General features: G+C 39.8%; 1 protein-coding gene across 1 annotated transcript in view; it reads left to right on the top strand.

Annotated features, from left to right (window-relative positions):
• ABL1 (ABL proto-oncogene 1, non-receptor tyrosine kinase) overlaps positions 1 to 23,748 on the top strand; it is a 788,845-nt gene that overhangs the window by 702,264 nt on the left and 62,833 nt on the right. Inside the window, exons 7-8 of the mRNA XM_044057942.1 lie at positions 8,997 to 9,181; positions 22,021 to 22,173. Coding sequence (XP_043913877.1) covers positions 8,997 to 9,181; positions 22,021 to 22,173 — 338 coding nt within the window. The remainder of the gene's footprint in view (positions 1 to 8,996; positions 9,182 to 22,020; positions 22,174 to 23,748) is intronic.

Raw genomic sequence — 23,748 nt, 5'->3', positions numbered from 1 at the left:
TTTGGAAATTGCTTCCTCCCTTTTTGGGCATCCCTCAATCTCCTGAGGAACACTGTCTTCATTTTCCAGAGGTGCTTCATTCTCTTTTGGTTCAAGGTACCATTCAAGCTGTGCTTTCTACCCAGATAGGGAGAGATTTCTATTCTAGAATGTTGTTGGTTCCCAGAAATGGAGGGCATTTGGAGACTAATTTTGGATCTTTCTCAACTCAACACCCTTATAAAGATTCCTTCTGTTTCAATATCCTCTTCAGACTCTTATTTCCTTTTCTTCCCCAGACCTTTCTGGTCTCTCTGGATCTCAAGGGTGCATACCCTTCATATCTCCACCCATCCCCTTTTCAGGAAGTGTTTGTTTCTCAGTTTCTTCCTCGCATTTTTAATTCTCTACTTTACCTTTTGGCCTCTCTACTGCTCTACGGGTATACATCAAATGCCTCGCTCCTATCATTACATTTTGCAGGATGAGAGAAGTTCAGATCTTTCCATCTCTGTATAATCTGCTCATTCAAGCATCTTCTGAAGCTCTGCTTTTGGATCTCCAGTGTACTATATCCCCATTGCAGAGTCTGGGGTTCATCATAAACATACAGAAATCAGCTCTGACATCTTCTCGGGATCATATTTTCCTATGTTGCAGGCTTCAGTCCATCCCAATGCTGGTATCTCTGCCTGCCCCCAGTGCCCTGTTTTTTACTGCCTTTTTTCAGTCTTTCCTTCCTCTGGCTTCAGTCAGGGCCAGGCAGTTTCTCAGGGTCCTGAGGTTTATGGCTTCCCCCATTCCTATGCTTCCTGTTGCCGGGCTCCACACAAGAAAGCTTCAGTGATCCTTCAAGTCAGTATGGCTCTAACATTGCCACCCCTGGCCTTTCCGATACCGTTCCTTCCCTGTCTAAAGCTCAAGCTTTAGTTCATATGTTGGTACTAGGCTGTTGGCCCTAGGGCCTATAAAGCCTAGCCATAACAATTCCCTGGATATTTCTTCCCACAATATTTACTTCCCTGTTGATGTATTCATAAACTTTTTCTCAACCTGGGGCTTCCTTTCCAGGCTGCTGTTCTGAAGAGCTCTTTACAGATGCCTCAGACAGGGGATGGGGGCCTCCTTTGGCTCTCTTAAGGTTCAGGGTCTCTGGCCTGTTAATCAAAGGTCAGACCACATCAATATAAAGGAGATGAGGGCTCTGCTTCTAGCTCTACTGGCTTTTCATTCCCTCTTTCATTCCAGTCCCCTCAAATTTTTCACAGACAATACCACAGTGATGTGGTATGTCAACAAGCAAAGGGGTAGAAGGTCATATCTTTTTTACAGACTAGCTCTTCAGGTCTGGGATCTGAGCTGTCCAGTATCAAGTGACTGTTCAGGTACTTAACATTCCCTCAGAGCACAATATAGTGGCAGACTCATTGAGCAGGTCCAGCACACAAGCTCATGAATGGATGCTTCAAAGAGATATTTTCCTGGACATTGTCCATTGTTGGGGTATTCCTCAGATGGATCTCTTTGCCTCCCCTCTGAACAGTCAGCTTCCCCTATTTTGTTCCACAGTCCAAGTCCTCTGGCTTGGAAAGTGGACTCTTTGTCTTTCCTTGGAAGGGGATGTTTCCATATGCCTTCATTCCCTTTCTCTGTTACCACGAGTCATGCACAAGATGAGGCAGGACTCTCCCAAAGTCTTGGTAGTGACTCCCTTTTGGCCCAGACAGCATTGGTTCCCCCTTCTTTCTCACTTGGCCAAGAGCAATCACCACAAGTTATCTCATCAGGTGGATCTTCACACAAGACCAGGGGACTCGTATCCATTCTCACTTGTCAACACTTCAGCTGACACTGTGGGTGATAGGATTTTGCTCTGTTTTAGGCACCTTTTTTCTGAGGATGTGTTTTTGGTCCTGCAGGATATCAGGAAACCCACTATCAGAAATCATTTATCTCCAGATGGAGAAGGTTTTTTTTGTCTGGTGCCTGTCTTTACCATCAGTATCTCCCCTCAGTGGAGGTTCCTCTGGTTCCCTTTTATTTGTGTGATCTGTGTTTCAATATGGATTAGCATATTCTTCAGCTAAGGTTCACCTGTCAGCAGTTTATACTTGTCTGCCCTTGACTCCTCCTCTGGCCTCTATATTTGAGGTCAAGCAGTTTCTTAAAGACATCCTTCATATCAGGTCTCCAAGGAAGACTATTCCGCCTTCTTAGAACCTCAGATGTTCTTTGTGTTTCACTGTTGCAGTCATTACATTTGGGTAATCCTGCTGGCAGGTTGCCCTCAGTCGGCCTGAATTCCAAAGTCCTGGGTCCTGCGTTTGCCGCTGACGCCCCTTCCCTGACGTCAGGTCATCAGGGATAGAAAAGAAGCGGCCTACACCATTTTCTTCAGTCTTTCTTGCCACGCAGTGCCTGAAGCAGAAGCAGTTCGCAAGTGTCGGTCGGCCGACTCCTGAGATTTTGGAGTTCGAGTTTTTTCTATAAAGCTAAGTACCCCATTGGGGAAAGTTTTTTCTTGCTCCAAACCGATGTTAGAAAAAAGTTAATAATTGTATTTCTTGTGGGAAGCAAATACCTCATACGGACTCTCATTCTTACTGTATTCCTTGCCTAGGCCCTGATCATAACGTTTCAGGTTGTCTGTTTTGTGCTAGATTTAACTAACGCACTATTAAGTGTTGGTATGATTTTGCATTAAACTATTTTGGACGCAGGTTTAATTATCCAGAAATGTCATCGGAAAGCCATCCGACTACCGGATTTCACAAAAAACACAAAGAAAAAGAAAAAGATAGACAACCGAGGCCCAAAACAAACAAAGCTTCTCCTAAGCCAGTCGCCGGTTCTCAGTGAGGCGCTTTCGCAGCCCCTGACACCCGCTACTGTAGAGTTGCAGGCCGCTACTGACTCCCATGTGGAGTCGGCTATGCCGCTGGAAACTCAAGGTATTGGCGCCTCGGACGCTATTCCTTCAGATTGGTCCAGAGCCACTGAGCAGGCACCGGTTTCTGAGGGTGTATTCAGAACTAAACATCTATACATTAAACTGACTTCAAAGGCAAAGACTAAAGCACCTTCAAAGGCAAAGAAGCAAACTCAAGAGCCATGTGGACAGGCCTCCATGCCCAAAAAGCGGATGCTCAAAATGGCCGAAGACTTGATTACCTTGATCAGGGGTTCCCATCCCCCTCCTGATAAGACGCCTAGGCAAGAGACTGACTATGAATCAGATCAGGTTTCCATTTCTTCTGATTCCTCTTCTGATCAGGAATATTCTCTTCCCCCCTATGTGGATTCAGATGCTGAAGAATCTATACCTTCAGCTTCTCCTCCAGAGGGCTATTCTTTTGGGGAAACCTTACATACCATGAGGGAGCATTTCCACTGGGAGAGCCAAGATTTTTCAGAATCTAAAAAGAGGCTCCGGGATTTCCTGTTACTACCTCAACACAAGCCACTAGCCATCCCACCTGTGTTAGACATTGCAGATGTGTTTTCGGAGTGTAGTCTTACCCCTGACTCCTTACCTCCAGCTCCTGTTAAGCCTGACAGATATTACAGGGTTCCTGACTCACATAAATTCCTTTTTAAAAACCCTGCTGCATACCCAGAAACTATTTCTCAGGGTCCCAAAGGAGTTAAGGCTTCCGCTGCAAAAAACCCTACCCCCTCTGACAGAGATTCTAGGGACTGGATAGATGGGGAAAAAAGGTTTACACATCTGCTACCTTGGCTATAAGGGCCTTAAACTGTCAGTTTCATATGCTCAAAAATTGGCAATATGTCATGGCATTGCTTAAACAGAAAATGTTGTTAAACTCTGAATGTGCAGAAAACAAGGAAATGCAGGATTTATTGCATGCAGCAAAGCAAGTAGGAAAGCATACTTTGCAATGTGGTTTTGATTCTTTAGAGGCCTCCTGCAGGGCCGCAGTTACAGGTTCTGTAATTAGGAAGCATGCTTGGTTAAAGGAACAAAATCTGCCTGATCATGTTAAAGTTAAATTATTAGATTCACCTTTACAACATGATACTTTGTTTTGTGTTAAGACAGAAGAGGTGTTAAAGAAAATGGAGGACAAAGCCAAATCTATGCAAACGGTCACAGATTTTTACAAGTACAGCCACCTAGGTTTAGTAGACACTGGCCAACAAAGAATTGGTCCTTTCCTGTGTCAGACAGACCACAAAGGGGCAGACCCAGATGTCCTAGAGGCAGATCCCAGGCGCAAGGTTCATTCTGCTCAAAGCAGTGGGTGGCTTCTACCTCCAAAGTTGGAGAAGACAAATCACAACCATTCAGGAAACGGTCCCAATTACTTCCCCCTGCCTGCACCAAGCACTTATCTCCTGGCAGCCCCCTTAGGGGGAAAATTAACACTTTTTTCACAAAATTGGCACATTATAACCCAGGACAAGTGGGTCTTAAATATCGTGTCACAAGGCTACAAGTTCCATTTCCATACCCTACCAAAAGCAAACGGCTGGCCAGATCTGCCAAAAAATCAATGGGCAGAGGCACAAAAACAAGTTTCATCCCTTATGGACATGGGGGCCATTCAACTAGTACCAGAGCAAGAGCAGGGACAAGGATTTTACTCGACTATTCTTGGTACCCAGAAAGGACAAGGCCTGGAGGCCTATACTGGACCTATCTATTTTGAACACATTCCTGGATATTCCAAAATTCAAGATGTTGATTTTGTAGCAGCTTCTGCCCATGCTGGGCAAGAACGCTTGGCTTGTGACTTTAGACCTAAAAGAGGCATACCTGCATGTCCCACTCAGACAAATATGCAGAAGATACCTCAGATTCAAGGCTGGCTCAATGCATTGCCAATTTTCTGCACTGCCCTTTGGCTTATCTACTGCACCCAGTAATTGCATTCTGCAGACAAAGAGGAATACAAATATATCCTTACCTGGACGACTGTCTAATTCAAGCAGAGAACAAGGACATTTTTCTACAGCATCTGGCATTTGTGAAAAGACTTCTAACATGCCTAGGGTACACAGTCAACGAAAATAAATCAAAACTAGTACCCTCTCAAGAGATAATATTCCTGGGTGCAAGCTTAAATACAACTGCCCAGATGGCTTATCTCACACCAGACAAACAAAGGCAACTGACTACCTATTTCAGAATGCTGGCAACAAAGGCCCAGTTATCTGCAAGAAAAATTCTGCAGGCTTTGGGCTTCATGGCATCCTGCATCCTATTAATTCCATATGCAAGACTGCATATGAGGAAACTTCAATGGTACCTAAAAAGTGTTTGGACTCAACATTGCCACAGCCTGGAAACTATGATTACTCTCATTCCCTGCCTGCAACAGGAGTTTCGATGGTGGGCACAGGCTTGTCACCAAAACAAGGGACAGCCATTCACATTACCCCCAGCCAGGCAAACACTAACAATGGATGCATCAGATTATGCCTGGGGGGCCCACATGGCAGGAAGATGCATTCAGGGTGCATGGACCTCATACCAAATGCATCTACATATCAGTCAAAAAGAGATGCTAGCAGTTCAAAATGCCCTGACAGCCTTCAAGGACCTATTAAATCCAGGACAACTACTGATAAAGACAGACAACACCATGGTAATGCGGTATATAAACAAGCAGGGGGGCGCTCATTCTTACCCTCTTTGCAGACTAGCCATGACATTGTGGGACACAGCATTGACTTAACAAGTACACCTGCAGGCACAATTCCTGCCAGGAAGGAAAAATACTCTGGCAGACGACCTAAGCAGAAACCTCATGGATCCCCACGAGTGGCACCTGGATCCTCAAGCCTTCAGCATGATAAGGGAATGGGGATGCCCGGACTTAGATTTATTTGCATCCCCTCACAACTACCAACTAAAAAGATTCTGCACAAGGATTTATCACAGACAAGCATGGAAAGTGGATGCCCTATATTTCAGCTGGAAAAACCTATCAGTATACGCATTTCCCCCTCTGCCTGTCCTCCCCAAGGTACTCCTAAAGGTCAGACAGGAGAAGCCAAAGATGATACTAATTGCCCCAGACTGGCCCCGCCAGTTCTGGTATCCAGTACTAAAGAGCTTGTCTCAATGCCCAGCTTGGACCTTGCCTCAGATACCTCATCTACTGTCCCAGCAAAACAATCAGATCCTGCACAGCCAACTCAGGACTTTAAACCTGGCAGCATGGCGGATAATGTAGTCATTCCAAACACACCTCTCAGTAAAGCTGTGATGGATGTCATTTTGGAGGCCAGAAGGCCTAGTACTAGAAAATCTTATGCTGGAAAATGGAAGAGATTTTGTGCTTGGAACCAGGCACAAGGAACTGATACAGCTGTGCCAAATATTCCTCAGATTTTGCAATACTTAACTGAGATGCTGGACAAGGGTCAATCTTTTTCATCTATTAAAATTCATGCCTCTGCCATATCGGCTCATTACAATACAGAACCACCAATTTTTTCTCATCCCTTACTAAAACAGTACCTCAGAGGAGCCAAAAACTTAAGGCCTCCAAGAAGATCACCAATGCCTGCATGGGACCTCAACTATGTCTTGGAAAAACTCACCCTGCCACCTTTTGAGCCAGCTGCAATGGCTGATATAAAGTTTTTAACTTGGAAAACAGCTCTGCTCCTAGCAATAACTTCTGCAAGACGAGATTCAGAGCTTCAAGCACTCATGGCTGTGGAAACTTTTATCATTTTTTATCCAGACAGGGTCTCTCTGAGGACAAACTCAACATTTATGCCTAAGGTGGTGTCCAGTGTGGCTCTTAACCAAACTATTCATCTGCCAACTTTTTATCCAAATCCACAGAACAAGGGGGAGAGAATTCTGCATTCTTTGGACATGCACAGACAGCTTAGATTCTACTTGGACAGAACCAAAGTTTTCCGAAAGACAGAACAATTACTAGTGGCATATGTTGCAGGATAACAAGGAAAGGCTATCTCAAAGCAGACTATTTCAAAGTGGATAGGCCACTGCATTCGTTTCTGCTACTTACACCATGGCAAGCCAGTGCCTAAGGGCATTAGGGCACATTCAACCAGACCTGTTGCCACTTCAGCAACCTTTCTCAGGGGAGTACCAACCAAGGACATTTTAGAGGCTGCCACTTGAGTTCAGTGCACAGCTTTACCAAGCACTACCATCTGCCACTCTTCTCTAAATCTAGGGCAGGCTTTGCCACTGCAGTTCTGCAGGGCCTCATAGCCGCTCCTAATGCTGTTTAGCTCCAGCCTCCCATCCATAGCTACCCAAATGTAATGACTGCAACAGTGAAACACAAAGAACATAGTACAGTTGTGTACACTTACCATAAATGTAGATGTTCGAGTGTATTCACTGTTGCAGTCCAGGTTACCCACCCGCCATCCCCCTTTTCTTCTGGTGGAACCTGTCTTTCCTTCTCTGATTTATGCAACCTATGTGGTGTATTTGCTTGTAGATGAAGGTAAAGTTTATATTGGTGCATGTATTTATATGTATATAAATTTTGGCTACCCTTTTAGGGGGCACCTGACATCTGGGGCAAGAAAAACTAAAGAAAATGGCATCTGCCGCTTTTTTTATACCTCTGACGACCTTATGTCAGGGAAGGGGCGACAGCGGCCGACGCAGGATCCAGGACTTTGGAATTCAGGCCGACTGAGGGCAACCTGCCAGCAGGATTACCCAAATGTAATGACTGCAACAGTGAATACACTCGAACATCTACATTTATGGTAAGTGTACACAACTGTACTTTTTGTACTTGAAAAATTGACTCAGGCTACTTTTGAGCCTGCTTCCTCAGTTTCCTTAACAACATTGTAATTGGAAGACTGTTCTTTTGGCTCTCACTTCAGCCAAGAGAGTGTCTGAACTTCAGGTTCTCATGACTGTTCCTCTTTTCATAGTTTTTCCACAGACACAGGATGTTTCTTCATACTAACCCTTCTTTTATGCCCAAGGTGGTCAATAAGTTGTCCCTTAATCAGTCTATTCATCTGCCTTCCCTTTTTCCCTCTCTGCAGTCTGCCATTGAGAAGGTTCTTCACACCTTGGTTTTAGACAGTTCAGATATTGTTTGGATAAAACTGAAGTTTTTCACAAATCTAAACAACTTTTTGTTTCCTTTCATCCAGGTCGTTGGGTACAGCTGTTTCTAAGCAAACCGTCTCTCCTTAGATTTCTAAGGCCTTTCCTTTTTGTTATTCTTTCATGGTATCATCTTTCCTCATCAGTAAAGGCTCATTCTGCCAGGGTTGTTGCCTCCTCTGATGCTTTTTTCCCCCAAAGGTCTGGATACTAATTTTATCCTTGAGGGCTGCTACTTGTTCCTCTTTTCATACTTTCACTAAGCACTGCAAGTTGGATGTTATTTTCAGGGCCAGAGCTGGCTTTGCAAGAGCTATCCTGCATGGGTTTCTGGCAGGCTTTTCCATGCCGTTCTCCTCCCAAGCTTCCTGTTGAGCTTTTGTACTCTCCCTTAGGTTATGAATCCTGCTACAGTGATATGGAAGGACATCATAGTACAGTTGTGTAAAATCTTACCTTAACAGTAAATGTCCTTCTCTTCACTGTTGCAGTATTCGCTCCCTCATTCCTGCCCCCTCTACTCTAGTCTATTGTTTCTTGCCCTCCTGTCCAGGTGGCTCTTCTACTTTTTCTCCTTTGGAATGCACATTTTTCCTTGCCCTTAGGGATATTCTTTTCCTCCTGGGTTTTTCTCAGTTCTGAGTGTGTGCGTCCATACACCACCGTTATGCTGTATTCCTTGTGTGGGGATCATACGTGTAATCTACAATGCCTATAAGTACTAAAGGCTTTGGATACTGACTGGACATTGGGCTGTCCTTGACAGGAGATCCCATAGATTATGAATGCTGCAACAATGAAGAGAAGGACTTCTATTAGTACGGTAAGATTTTACACAACTGTACTTTCATACTGGACATTTTGTGGAGTTTTGCTTGCATATTTGTTTGGGCACTAATGCCAGGTCTTCATAATGTGCCTGTTTTTCCAGAGACCTTGCTGCCAGGAATTGCCTTGTATCAGAAAACCACACAGTTAAAGTGGCAGACTTTGGACTGAGTCGATTGATGACAGGAGACACATATACTGCACAAGCGGGAGCTAAATTCCCCATCAAGTGGACAGCACCCGAGAGCCTTGCTTACAACAAATTTTCAATCAAGTCTGATGTCTGGGGTAAGGACTTTATCTGCTGTTTTATAATCTAGGCCTTTAATATGATGTATTTTTTTATTATTACTCGTTAATGTATATGCTGGCAGCTGTTTCCTATTCATAGTAAGGTATGGCACAATTTAGTGGTCAGAACAAAGATATTGTTTCTGAATCAGTTTTACTGTATGACTTTTAAAGTACTGTTGTGTCCTGTCCATTTTGTGTGCCATGGTAGGACAGATTATTTTATCAGGTAGTCAATGGCCATTGTGTGAGCAACTGAAGTTGGTTGATTTTTTTTTAATCTGTTTACTGTGGATGCATAAGAACTACTGTTTCTGATCACTGAACTTGGCTGTTCTTTCTGTCTGCATATTCTCAAAATGGCTCAGTTATTTTTCTTAGTCCAGGTCACTGGGCTTTTAGAGGGTGTCAGGTTTAATTGCAAGACATTCATGATCATTGCTGTAATGTGCACTCAGAGTTGTGCTGTTCTTGTGTGGTATTATTAGACTGAATGATTTTTCTTAACTTTTGCTGTACCTTGAGGTAAACAGGAGTGTGGGGAACAGCCACCCATGTGAAGGGCTGCAAAAGTGTATTTGTAGTTATAGGAAATGGTGCTGTTTTGTGAATGCAGTTATGAACATTATTCTTAAAAACATTTTGAATCTGTCATGGAAAAACTTTGACAAGCTGTCTTGCTGGCTCTGTGTGTGTGTGTGTGTGTGTGTGTGTGTGTGTGTGTGTATATATATATATGTGTATATATATATATATATATATATATATATATATATAAAATAGAGAGAGAGAAAAGAGTTTTTATATATATATATATATATATATATATATGTATATATATATATATATATATGTGTGTGTGTGTGTGTGTGTGTGTGAGATGACCTTCCACTGCCAACCAGTATGTGACGTGGGTATCCCATCTCTGGGCCAGTAATCAAGGAGCCTCAGTCCTCACCAGTGGCATGTGTGGAGGGATGTTCACTGGGAGGATAATAGACACACACAGTATTTCCAGATGCAGCTGTCTGCATCAAGTGCAGTTTCTCTTAAGAGCACACAGACCACAGCCAGTCCTGGACTGTTTTTTTTCCCTCCTCTTCCAGATCCTCAATAAGACTAAGACTCCCCAGTGACACAGCTGTAGAGTTGAGATTTCAGCTGAGTGACCAAGTCAAGACCTTCAGCACCCTCTCTGTCCAGTCAGAGCTTTGTGTCCCTGCCCAAGTAGCTGACACTCGCACTCTTTGAGGTTTGATTTACACACACACACACACACACACACATACACACACACACACACACACACACACACCTGGAAAAGGCTGGCACAGGTTTACTAGCTATGCCCCTTCTGCCCAGACTATAAGGTAGTTACCACTGCTACCAGTCACTCCTGCCAGCTACCTTAAGGCCCTTAACAAAGGGTGACCAATTTTACTGTGTAATATTAATACAGTAAACTTTCAGTTAACTGGAATTCAAGCAACCAGAAAAAAATCGAAGAAATGCAGTGCAGTTTTCATGTGCTGCACTTTCTGTCCCCCCCAAACATACCTTATGTTTTTAGAGTTTGAGTTTTAAAAAGGAAGATGGGGATAAATTCCCTCTCTCCCCAACCTGAGAACAAGTCAAACCAAACAAATAGTATAGGGTACAGTATTAGTCAGGGCTGTTTTTAATAGTAACTCTCAAGCAACCAGAAATTACAGTTATCCGGCATCTACCAATCCCCATGGACGCTGGTTAACTGAGAGTTTACTGTATTAATATTACAAATGGTAGTTTGGCCAAGAGCAATGCTATTAGGAGTGGCCCACACAGTGTCACCAAATAAATATGCAAGTACTCTCAAAACTTCAATATCTCTACACAGATCAGCCATAATGAAAGGTTTAAATATATTTAATTAATAATAATAAATAAAACTAAGAAAATACTAAATATATATATTCACAGTGACATCAGAGTTCAAAACACAGGAAGAATTTAAAATAACATTGCAGGACAGGCTCAAATAAAGAAAAAAATAATAACTAAACTATGCTTCACTGTATTCCTGACTGCATCTAAGAGAATTACTATACTCTAGAAATGTACTATTAGTGCAAGGCAGATGATGTGGTGAGTGGTGATTCTTGCAGGTCCAAGACAATACAGAATGCTCTGTCTCACTAAGAGACTTCTCAAAATAATTTCTAAAATATTACTGCTGGGATGGCTTGTAGAATTACATAATTTCTTGTCATCTGAATCGTAATACCCAGTCTGCCAACCAAGCATTGCTTGAAGCTGGCAGGACTTAGCACCTACCTGTAAAAATAAACATGCAAGGGATTTTGCTCCAATCTTTGGCAGGTGCTGGAAGTCATAAAACAGTTGCATTATTTCATGCTTTCAGAGTAGTAGTTAGTTCACCCTAAAGACCATACAGAAAGCCTCCTAGTACAGATGCTGTGTCTCTGGCTGCATTAAAACCTTAAAAATTTCAAACTTTTCTATACTATCTTAACAATACAACTTCCTTCTTGAGTTTTATTATGGAAGCTTCCAATGATACAATTAGCTTCCTAGACATAAATCTAAGTATTAGAGATGGACATTTAGTTTCAAGTCTTTACAGAAAAACATGCTGGAAAAATACTATACTAAACTTTGATAGCATGCACCCACTGCATGTATTTCCAGCTATTATAAAGAGTCAATTTATAAGAATAAATAGACTATGTAGTGAGCAAGAAACAAAACTCAAGGAGATAGAAAAAATGGAAAAATTATTCCATGAAAGAGGCTACAATAGTAAGTTGGTGGAATTAATTAAAGAAGAAATTTTTCCATCAGCTCCCCCAGAGATGTTAAATGAAATTAAAAATAAAAAACCATACCATGACTCATAATACAAAAATTAGGCAACACAATGTCAGAACTATAGACAAACAAGAAACTGAGAAAGGCTCTACAATAGTAAGATATATCATGACTTATACTAATGACAGCCAAGTTATAAAGCGTATTTTCCAGAGCAATTGGAAAATTTTGACTATAGATAAAAAAACTATGAATATAGTAGGTATATATCCGAGATTTACTTACAAGAACAGTAAAAATCTGAAACAGTTATTATGCTCGGATTTCAAGGCAAGTATAAATTTAGACAAGAAAGGAATAATGAGATTAGGAACATATCCATGTGGAAGTTGCAGCATGTGTACACATATAACTAGTGAACAGGATTTTAGGCATCCAACATTAAATTATATATTTGTTCCCAAATTTGAGGCAACATGTGTAACAGAAAATCTCATATATTTAGCCACTTGTGGGAAATGTTCAGTATTTTATGTAGGAATGACAAAGAGAAAATTAAAAAATAGAGTGTATGATAACATTTATGATATAAGGCGTATAAATGAACAGAACGCCTTAGCAAAACATATTATGGAATATAAAGATCATTACTTCAAATTTAGAGTTTTAGAAATAGTAAGAGCTAATAGAAGAGAAAAAGAAGATTCTAATCAATTAGAGACTAGAGAATTATACTGGATTTTCAAACTGAGAGCACACCAATATCCAGGAATTAATCAATATGTATCTATCAAACCAATACTCAAAAAAAGCAAAAAAAAAAAAAAAAAAAGAAGATAATTCTGTGCTTATATATACATAAATACATTTTTATTATATTCAACTATTTTGTAATATTTGATCATATACACTGTTTTTTCTATTTGTATTCCTGCATAAAATAATGTGTTCATGCTGCATTGTAGTATATATGTTTATATTTATACCACATTATTATATAATGCATTATGTTTAGACATGGATATAATTATTTAATTGATATGATGTACATAGTTTATTTTTTATAAATATATAAGAAAGAAATATTCTGTGTACTATTAATCAGTTTATTTATTTATTAATCCACCTATTTATTTCACAAATATTTGATTAATTACACATAAGTATTTATTAATTCATGCACTGAACATGGACTATATTTTATTCTTATAGAAATGAATTTAACCATTAGAATATATATTTGAGTGTATTTATTATTACTACTTGTTTTTAACAAAAAAATTTTATCATTTTATTTTAAACCTGTTTATTCATCACATAATTTTAGATGTTTTGAATATTTAGAGCGCAACTTGAACTAAACAGCTTCTAAACTAAAATTATAGCATCCTATTATAACTTGACCACCAGTTTTGTTGAAAAACTTATATTGTGACTGCATTTACCAGTTTAAATATCTAATTGGTTAGTTAATTGTTTTATTAGATGATTGATTTTAATTAATTCAATGAACATAGAGTATTTAAATGAGTGGCCTAACCACAAGAATTAGGATCTGAAGAAGCATACATAGTGTATGTGAAAGCGCTTATCCATTTCGTTTGTTTGTGAAATAAAAGTTTTACGTTTTTGGAGAATTCTTGTCTACTGTTGCTTTGCCTTGGAATTATCGAAATTGACTTTTTCCGTGATTGTTCACCAGTTTTATTGTTTCCTGTTTCCTGCATTAAAACCTGTGAGATAGCCTCGTTATAGCTGAACCTATAAAGTAACTTAATTTCAGATATTTTTCTAAAGTTTGCTGGACTGAGATTAATCCTCCAGTTTCCTTTGTTAAAACAGATGCATTTAAACAGTTACAATAGTGCATGCACATTTCTATTCTCTGCAGTAGGCACACTGTGGTTACATTTGAAACACAGCACTTCACAAATACCTTTTCAACACACATCTGTACAAAGCAGTTTGATATATACGACATACAGTTCTAATACATTTGTAACACAAGCATCTTATAAAAATCAGTTTGATACTCACAAATGACATATAATTATTTACAAATACCAGCTAGCTGTGCTTGCAGTACCTCCTTTTGTCACAATATATATATATTTTTTTGTTTTCTTTTCAGTTAACAGCATTTGAAAATGCTGCATTTACATTAAAGTAGAAATAAGGTTCATTTGTATCTGGGTGACAATCACTGGTTAAAATGTTCACTTGAAAAGGGCTTTTCATGCTTTCTTCTCTTATAACATTAATTTTTATGCAGCCTGACTCTATATACTACCGTTATATTTTTATACTCTGAAAGTGCCACAGTCAAACACTGTGCTCTTTCTTTCAACAGAGAAATGTTCTGTAAAGTTGTCACTGTCCTTATCCAGTACTAATGGAGTACTGGAAGTTGCAGAGTTCAAGTTATTGGAAGGATTATGTATCATAAATTTAAGGCTGAAGGATTATTACTTGAGTTCTCAGTGCTGCACCAATTCTGAGTACTGGGGTCTGCAAATCCTATCCTGATGGCTGTTAAAAATTTTTTGCATGTCCCATTTTCCCACTTCATGCAGCAGCCTTGATGTGCAGGTGGCCTACAGTACCAACCCATGGGAACATCTACTTCCAGGTGTGGACCAGCTTCACCTACAGCTTGAGCTCACTTATTAGTGAGTGAAGTCCTGGCCCTTTCTGCTGTCTTGCTTTGATATATGGACTCTGTCAGAAGTACAGTTTGCTGAGCTGACTCCTCCCCTGCCCATCCAGGTGGGCATGTGTACATCAGTATTTCAGTTCACTCTTTCAGGCTAGCTTCTTCACTAGTCAGCCATGCTTCACGTGGGCCACCTTCAGAGCTTTATTCCTACATGATATGGAGCTGACTCCTGCTGCCATACCTTAGTAGGATTGCCTCTTAACAAAATTGCTACAACCAAACAGATGCATGATGCATTTATGTTATACAACTATATTGTAGCTAGAATTACTTGCATCTCCACAGCAAATGGGAATAAAATTGCTTAACATGTTATTGTGAAAGAAAGAAAGTTCAGAAGAGAGCCAAAACAAGTGTTGTGAATGTGTCAGTGACTTTATTGGTCAAGACGGGATCTGGCTAGTCAGTGTTGCTAATACTTACAGGTCTAAGCAGGGGAGGGATCTTGTAGTTTATTGCTCCAGTATCTATGGTGAGATAAGTGGAGCTGCAGTGTTAAGGTATTTTGAGAGGAGGATCCCACACACATGCTCTGAATGGAGCTGGCCACACCTCCTTTGAGAGAGACACCAAGGAAAATTGAGAGACAAGGCAGCTGGAGAGTCAGAGTTAGACAAGACCCTAACCAGTGGTGTGTGTGTTTTCATTCTGATGGTATCAGAGCCAGATCATGGTCAAATGGAGCGCTAGGCAGGAGTAATGAATCAGCTACCCCAGACATTCCAGTGTCCCATTACTTAGCTATTCTCCCCATTTACAGTAAATATTGTTCAAATCTGTCAGTGTGCATACTATTTTCTTTACTTTTGCAATGATTGGAGGTATTTAAACATTTTTATTTCAAATTTTGTAGCACAAACACTGATAGCCATTTACTAAACAAAACAATACAGTCTCACGATGAGAATAGACTTAGCATGAACAGTAAGCTTCTCTGCCCTTGAAACTCACATTCAAAGCAAATGCATCTGGATAGTGGCTGATTAAGTTTACCTTTGGGCTGTTTTCAAACCATAGGTCCCTTGCAGACTCTGTTTGACCCATGTGTACATGCTTGTATTCTTTGATGCACCATCCTGATTGTATTAAATTATATTCCTTGTATAATACAGCATCACTTGTTAGTGTGTTTTAAATTTGTTGATTTGAACATTTTTCAAGTAAACAATGAAACAAAACATATGAACCAATAATGACAAAACTGCCCATAGCAGAAATGTCAACCACAAAATGCCAATCAAAATTCGGTCATTGCAATCCACCAATGTCATTCATTATGCACAATCTCTGTAGAAGTAAAAGTCATCTGAATAGTTCCATACTAAAGAGATCTGCAACTAATGAAGAGGTTGCTAATGGAAAAAAAGACTTTACTTTTCAGTGTTTCATGTACAATTTCAGTGCCTGGTGCCCTTGAAGAATAAACTGCCCATGTTGCATTTAAAAAAAAAATTGATAAGCTGATAATATTGCAGTTGGGAATGGCTGTCAAACCGGCAACAGGTTGATAGTTACTAAGTATCTCATCCAAAGGAGGACACACTCGAGTGCAGCACCCCCATCCCCCCTTAAAGGGGGTCTGCAATATCAACACTCCATCTACATGGTCGGGAGTAAAACCCACAACCTTCTGCACTAAAGGCAAGTATGCTACCTGTTGTGCTACTAACACTGCTTTTAAAATTTGTGGCACAAAGACTGATGGCCATTTGCTAAGCAAAACAGTTACACATTGAAAACAGACTTAGCATGAGTAAACTCTTCCCTTGAAACTCAAAATTCCTTGAAAATACACAAATTCAACATTGCTTGAAAATGCACAGAAACGCAACAGTCCTTGAAATGCATGACATTTTGGCAACTGTTAGAAGATTCAGGCTTTAGGATCCTGTATTCAAGGTACAGGGTTTGAGCCTGAATAAGTTAACCAGCTTGCTGTTCCTGACTGTGACATTTGTTTTTTTCTCTCTCTCTCACACACACACACACACGCAAACACCATGTCCGGAATGGCAGTGCTTGGCAGCAGTATCAGTGTTTCACATTCGAATATCAGGTTCGTCCACAGTGGTAACAAGCAGTGCTTGATGCTCATCTCTCTTAAAAGTCTGGAACGGCAACAGATCCATGCTCGTTTAATTGCGCTCCACTCCAAAGTTTAAATGTGCATGTGTTGTATTAAAGATCCACACACAGAGACGCAATTAAAGAAGCACTCTGCGTGGGTCCTAAAGAAGAAATAGCACACATGCAGAGTGTATTTTTAAAGAAGAAATTAAAGTTTTGGGGTAACCCCTGCTCAGCCAGTGAGGCCTAGCGGACTGCCTAGGTTGCCTAGTGCTGGATCCAGCTCTGGATGGCATTGATTATCCTTAAAGGGCTGAACTAAAAACATACCGCTCAATCTCTTTGCACATGAATTCTGGACAAAGACAAAGCCAAAAGAACAATTGGACAGAGGGCCACAAATAGGGACAATCTTAAGTACTGCATGTGACGCCCCTGCCCTGGCCCAGCAATCAAGGAGCCTCAATCCTCACCACTAACACCAGTGAGGGGCATCTCACATAGGAGGAAAGGATTAACAATGCACACAGTAAAGTGCAGAGCACACAGAGATCACAGTCAGTCTGGGGCTGGTCGCTACCTTGTGCTCCAGGTCCCCAATAAGACTCCCCACTGGCACAGCTATAGGGTCCATATCTCAGCCAGCTGGACAAGCTAAAATCTACAGCACCCTCTCTGTCCAACCAGAGCTTTGTGTCCCTGCCCAAGTAGCTCTCTCACACACACACACACACACACACACACACACACACACACACACACTTTGAGATAAGAGTTTATACGACCACACAGACACTTCTGGGGAAGGCTGGCACAGGTTCTCCAGCTGTGCCCCTTTTACCCATACTATACGGTAGTAATCACTGCCACCACCTAGCTAATATTTATCAGCTACCAAAAGGCCCTTAAAAGGGTGTCCAGTTTATTACTGTGCAATATTATTATCCAATTGGTAGTATCGCCCAGGGCTAAAGCTATAGGAGTGGCTTTGTACAATTTTACCAAAGGCATGCAAGTACTCTTAAGAGCTTAAATTAGCTCTACACAAAACAGCCACAGTTGAAAGGTTTTAAAATATTTAATAATAAATAATAAAAACACAAGACAATACTTCTTACTACACAGTGCTAGTCAAGAGTTCAGAGATCCCAGAGAAATACTTAAAATAATTCAGTAGTACAGTTCTAACATCGCAGAAAAACACTTAGTCTAATCTTTCTAGTTTCTAGCTATTTCTAAGAGAAAACAGAAGTCTTAAGATAAACTTACATATAGAGCAAGACAGTGTTGATGAGTTGGATGGTCAAGACAAAAATGCTTAAAGCTCTCTGATTCTGTTGGTTTTTAAAATCACATTCCTGGTTCCTATTACATCATTCTTCACACTTCCCTGGGATCCCAGGCTAACAGAAACTACATTTACATTCTTAACATCTCCTTGTGTTATCTTGCAGGTGGTCAGGAAGCAGAGCAGTAAAAATACATTTGCATGTTTAAATCTAGCAATTTAACTCTTGGTTAAAACAATAGAAAGAATGTCTTCATTTAGACAGGCTGGAGCTGACTTTAGATCAAAGGGTCACAACATGCTTTTACTTGGTCAGTAGAGTGCACCGTTACATTTTTTCCAGTTCCACCTGTAACACTATTTTTACCATTTAAGACAACAAGCCTGTGGTTTACATTAACATTTACAGATGACAGAATTATCTATAAAATTCTATCTAGCTAGGCTGGCAGCCTTCACACTGCATTTGCAAACTTAAAATGTGAAAAGGATTTGAAGTCTGAAACTCAAATGTGTCTCATAATTTAGTGACTCCAATCTTCAATTATATACTAAAAAAACACATTTTGTGAGGAGTAGACCAAATCTGAGACAAAAATGTGGACATTCTGTGAAAATCTGGACAGATGAGAGGTATGAAAAAGTATGGCTACTGTTACAAATTTAAGTACAATAATTTTATTTTGTCTGAAAAAGGGACTGTACCAGATTTAAAATGGTCATAGAAGAAGTGTGAGAATCTAAGATGGCATTCCTAAATGCTTAAACAAAAAGATGTATTTTATTTACAACTGCACTTTCTGTTTGTTCTGTTATAGCTGCAGTATTTTGGAGACTGGGCCAACAGGTTTTGAATATTAAGGTAAAATTAATAAAATCCGCTAATAATTCCCCAAAGTATGAGGTTGTGTGTGTGTCTGTGTCTGGTATAGTGTACTTTGAAGATCTGTCATTTAATGAGATAGCCAATAGGTGGAGTCAAAGCAGTCCTACTTGTCCTAGGAAAAGGGAGTAGAAGGTATAAACAACAGAGGAGTTTGCTTGTTGCAGTAGAAGGGAGTAGAGTTGGAGGCAAGTGGGATCTGGTCCAGAAAAGCTGTATAGGCAAGGAGCTTGTTACCTAGGTAAAGGCATGTCTAAGAGATGTTTGCCTTTCACATAAGAGGGTGTACAGAGAGACTCGGGTGGGGTCCTGGTCCACAGGGATTGTATGGTGGGAGCTTGGTGTCCAGCAGGGACCTTTCCAAAAGAGTTATACAGATGGGAACTACAAACCACAAAACAATACAAACTAAGTAAAACAAAAAAAAAAAAAAAAAGCAGCTAGCAATGCCAAGCAGTCCATTTAATTAAAAAAAAAATCCGTTTAATGAGCGCTTTCGAAGGAGTCAATGCCCCAACTTCTTCAGACCGGACTGCTTGGCATTGCTAGCTGCTTTTTTTGTTTTACTTAGTTATACAGATGGGAGACGGGAACCAAGCCAAGGACCTTTCCAGTGCCTGAAAAACCAGGGCACCCAAGGGAAGAAAGTTTCAAACAAGCAAGAGACATGCTTGGAAGGCAAGGACACTTGGTATGAATGAGACTGAGGAGAACTATGAGTTGTTGAACTTTAATGAACTATTTACGTTCTATCATTTAAGTTTGAGAATTATTGTCTGTAAACGTTTCAGAAATTTACAAACGTGTATGTTGCTGTGACAAGTTTGTCAGTTAAGGCATTTAATTTTTAATTGCAGTGTTTGTATGTGTTTTTAAAGGCAAATTTTTGTAGTGCATGTACTTTATGCAGTGAAAGGAAAGTGATAGTAAAAGTGCCTGCTGTTTGTGTAATACTATAATATGTTTCTTGGGAGGGCTCAGGATATGACATATAACATATGCATGTGTACACACACACACACACACACACACACACACACACACACACACACACTGTAAGCTGAGCACGACAGCTTTTAGCCATGAACTTCCTGCTTTATGGAAGTAGTGCTTCAGCAGATCTTACATGATTATCGGAACGTCTAACATTTCTTTGTTTTTATTAGTGCTGTATTTTGGATGAAAGTATTGGCACTAAAAGCATATTAGTTGTACTACTTCCATTGGACAAGTTATTCCAGATGCACTGGATGATTTGTTTCCTGTTTATTTGCAAGCTTTGACCATCTCTTGTGTTAACATTGTGGTGTAATTGCTTACAGTACTGCATACTCAGGAGAAAAGTTATGATGTCACAGAAATGCAGATCCTGGAATTGTGACTTGTGTGTAACTTTGCTGATGTCATTCCTTGCAAAGCATGGCTTGCACAGTGCTGTTTGTGGAATGAATGCTTTACTATTTTTGTGTGGCTTAATATATGAAATATAAATGTACTGGTGCCCAAGTGGCATTCCTAAAAGATTCATTGATCAGATCTGAGGCCACTTTGGGTATAGTTGCTGCAGTGATGCTCCTCCCTCTCCCCTTGTGTTTTGTGTTTCTTCCCAGGTTTTGATTTTGTAATCCATTTGTTAGAAGAAAGGCAAATGCTTTATTTTATAGTGGAGAAATAACTTGCTGTCATTATACCTATGTGAGTCCTCCTGACAGTTCTCTAAGATCTGATCATTCAGTTGACATCTATAGGCATCTGTTATTTCCTGTTCATAATTACATTGATAATTGCAGAACAATGCTACATGAAGCTATTGGAATATTTCATCTTAATGCTTAGATGATGGACAGTACAGCTGCAGTGATATTTAGCCTCTGTCTAGTGCAGCTAAAGATTTTGTCAGAAGGGTTAGGATGCAACCAGTGGAGATTAAAGTACAAGCTTCCATTAATGTAATGCAAAAAAAAAAACATCTCATAGTCACCACTCTATTGAAGTATGAGTGGGCATTATGACTTTCCTCTGTTTCTTCCTTCCATGCTTTGCTGTGTGATAATGTAGACGTGCCGGACAAAGGTACCTGATGGAATATGTGAAATACCTCTGTAGCTTGTTTCACTGTATGTTTATTTATTCTTTCAGTATGCAAAGTACAAGTACACAGTGTTGATGTTTAAAACACAGAAGTCTCATTTCAAGCATGCAACATAAGATTGTATTCTTTGTGGCTGAATTCTTATGGGTGTACTATCTGATGTGTTTATTTTATAATGAAGTGTTGTTCATACAATGAACAGGTTTTTCACTGCTGGATGCATATTTTTTAGTATCAGTTATTTTTCTGAGTACCATCAGAACTAGTCGGGGGGGTAAGGATGCAAAGTTATGAGATCTGTAATGTTCTTACACTTTGACTGGGTTTAGTCCAGATTGACCAACAGTCTCGTTTTCAGGGGAGACCCGTGGCAGTATTCATACTTAAAATTTGGTCGGTGAACTGGAGAAACTTACCCCACGCAAGTGCTGTGGATCTTTTGCATCCACCTGAGCTATTGCCAACTCTGGCAGATGGAATCTCAGTTTAACATCTGTTCCAAAGGATGACATACTCAGCAGTGCAGTTATCCCCTTTTGTTGTGCTGCAGTGCCAGTGTTGGAATGCCAATTCCAAGCACCTGGATGAGAATAGAGTCCACACCCTTCTGATCCTCCAGCATCAAAGGAGTGTGTGATAGTGCATAAGCCACTGACACTGTCTCATCTAACTTGGTGTATGACTGTAATTTTGAATTGCAGCCTTGTTAGTCTGCTATGGTTTACTTTATAATATAGAACACAATTACAGGCAAAGAAGTAGTTTGGTGTCAGATCCAAAATATTTAGATTTCTAACTCTCAAAGAAGTTATATTTAGCATCAGGAAAAGTAACAAAAAAAATCCTTTCTAATTTGTATGGAAAACAGTGTATGTAATGATTATCAACAAAGTCAGTTACTCTATTTTCCCCAAAAGCTAGAACCAGAAATGTGGTATTCTTCTATAAGTTAATTCATTGTTTTCTTCTTTGCTTCTAACAGCATTTGGTGTCTTGCTATGGGAAATTGCCACGTATGGCATGTCTCCATATCCTGGTATTGACCTCTCCCAGGTGTACGAGTTGCTGGAGAATGGATATCGCATGGATCGTCCAGAAGGCTGTCCTGAAAAGGTTTACCAGCTCATGGAAGCCTGTGAGTGTTTATAACCACACTGTGCTATCCACATCCATTTCAGTGAATGATGTGCATCAATGTCTTCTGGAAATAGAGGCTTCAGCATACACATGTGTGTTTTATTGAGCTGCAGAAGTAAATAATGGTATTTTAAAAGCCTTCCACTTAGTGGTTTTACATAGGTGTAATTAGGAGTGACACAATGTCTACAGAAGTGTAATTGTTAAAACCTTCATTGTTTTTATTTTTATTTTTATCAGAGATCATATTAATGTACCCATTATTCAGGTTATGCAAGGACTTCTTACTTTTAACATTTGGTTATAACTTCATTAGGTGTTAGCCTATAGTGATGCAGACATTGCCTTTTAAACCAGATTTGTCAGGCCTTATGAGTGCCTTCACCTCTTGAAAAGGACAAGTGATTATGCTGACTTGGGCAAACATTTAAGCACTTTGTAAAGAAAAAATAATTTTACAACTTTTTTCATATTTTTGTTTGTTATAGGTGATCTTTTCACTTGAGCACTCTGAGCATTTTTCACATTAAATCTGTTAGGGAAAATAGATCCAGATGGCAGGCAAGCAAGCAGATACCTGTGAGGAGCAGTAAATTAAAAGCTTTTTTCTGATCTCAAAATATGTACTCGTTTGGGGTTTTATTTTGTTAATTTAACTTATTACATTTTAATTATGGAGATGTATTATTATTCTTAGATCCTTATAGAACTGACTGGATAAATTATGTAGAATAATTTGCACTGAAGTATAATAATGTACTTCCTATGATATGCAAGTCAGTCAAGTATGAGACAGATTCCCCACAGTGTAATAAGTACACCATTTGCCTCGTATTCCAGTCTCCAGATTTGGTGTGGCTGCAGTTCTGTACTTCGTTTCTTGCTGTTGGATTTGCAGAGTTCTGCTTACCTATGCCATCACATTTACCTGTTTTGATATTGCAGAATTAACTGAAACTTGATTAAAAATATGCAGTAATGTGTTAATTAGCATTGTTTTAGAATAATTGGACATGTAGAGGAGGATGGTGGTGCATTGTTTTTTCTTTTGTATTCGTTTTGCCTCTGTGCCAGTATACCAACACATGTTTCCCAGTGTGGGTTGAACCCATTTCTTCCTTGTACTGTGGATGCTGTGAGAAGTGAATGGAAGGACTAGCAGTTTTCCGTAGTTAGAATTTGACTTTTTAAGAATCTCTTCTGCTTTTGAAGATCTGTCAACACAGTTTGATGCTGTTTCCTCATACTTTTGAAACAAATGCAGAGTCCTGGTTAAAATTTGCTTTTTTTTCCCCCCTGTGTTTAATCCACTTTTTTTTTGTTGGTAAAGTTTTTGTTTGCCCATTCCTGGTGCAGCTTTTAGTTGGTATAGAAGTGGAGACATATGCAAAGACTAATTTGGCATTATCCGTATCATTCCAGGGTTCCAGGTAAGAATTTCAGGAAACTCGTATTTTACAGGAAAGACGATGTTTGACTAGTTTTGCTTTGATTTGGCTTCCTGTGAATATTATACCACTAAGTGTAACACATTTATGGAATTCATTTTGCATTCCTTTCAACAGTTTCAAGG

This window comes from Protopterus annectens, chromosome 16.part0, assembly GCF_019279795.1.
Source record: "Protopterus annectens isolate FY-2018-M chromosome 16.part0, PAN1.0, whole genome shotgun sequence".
NCBI lineage: Eukaryota > Metazoa > Chordata > Ceratodontiformes > Protopteridae > Protopterus > Protopterus annectens.
This window is presented reverse-complemented; position numbering and strand designations above follow the sequence as displayed.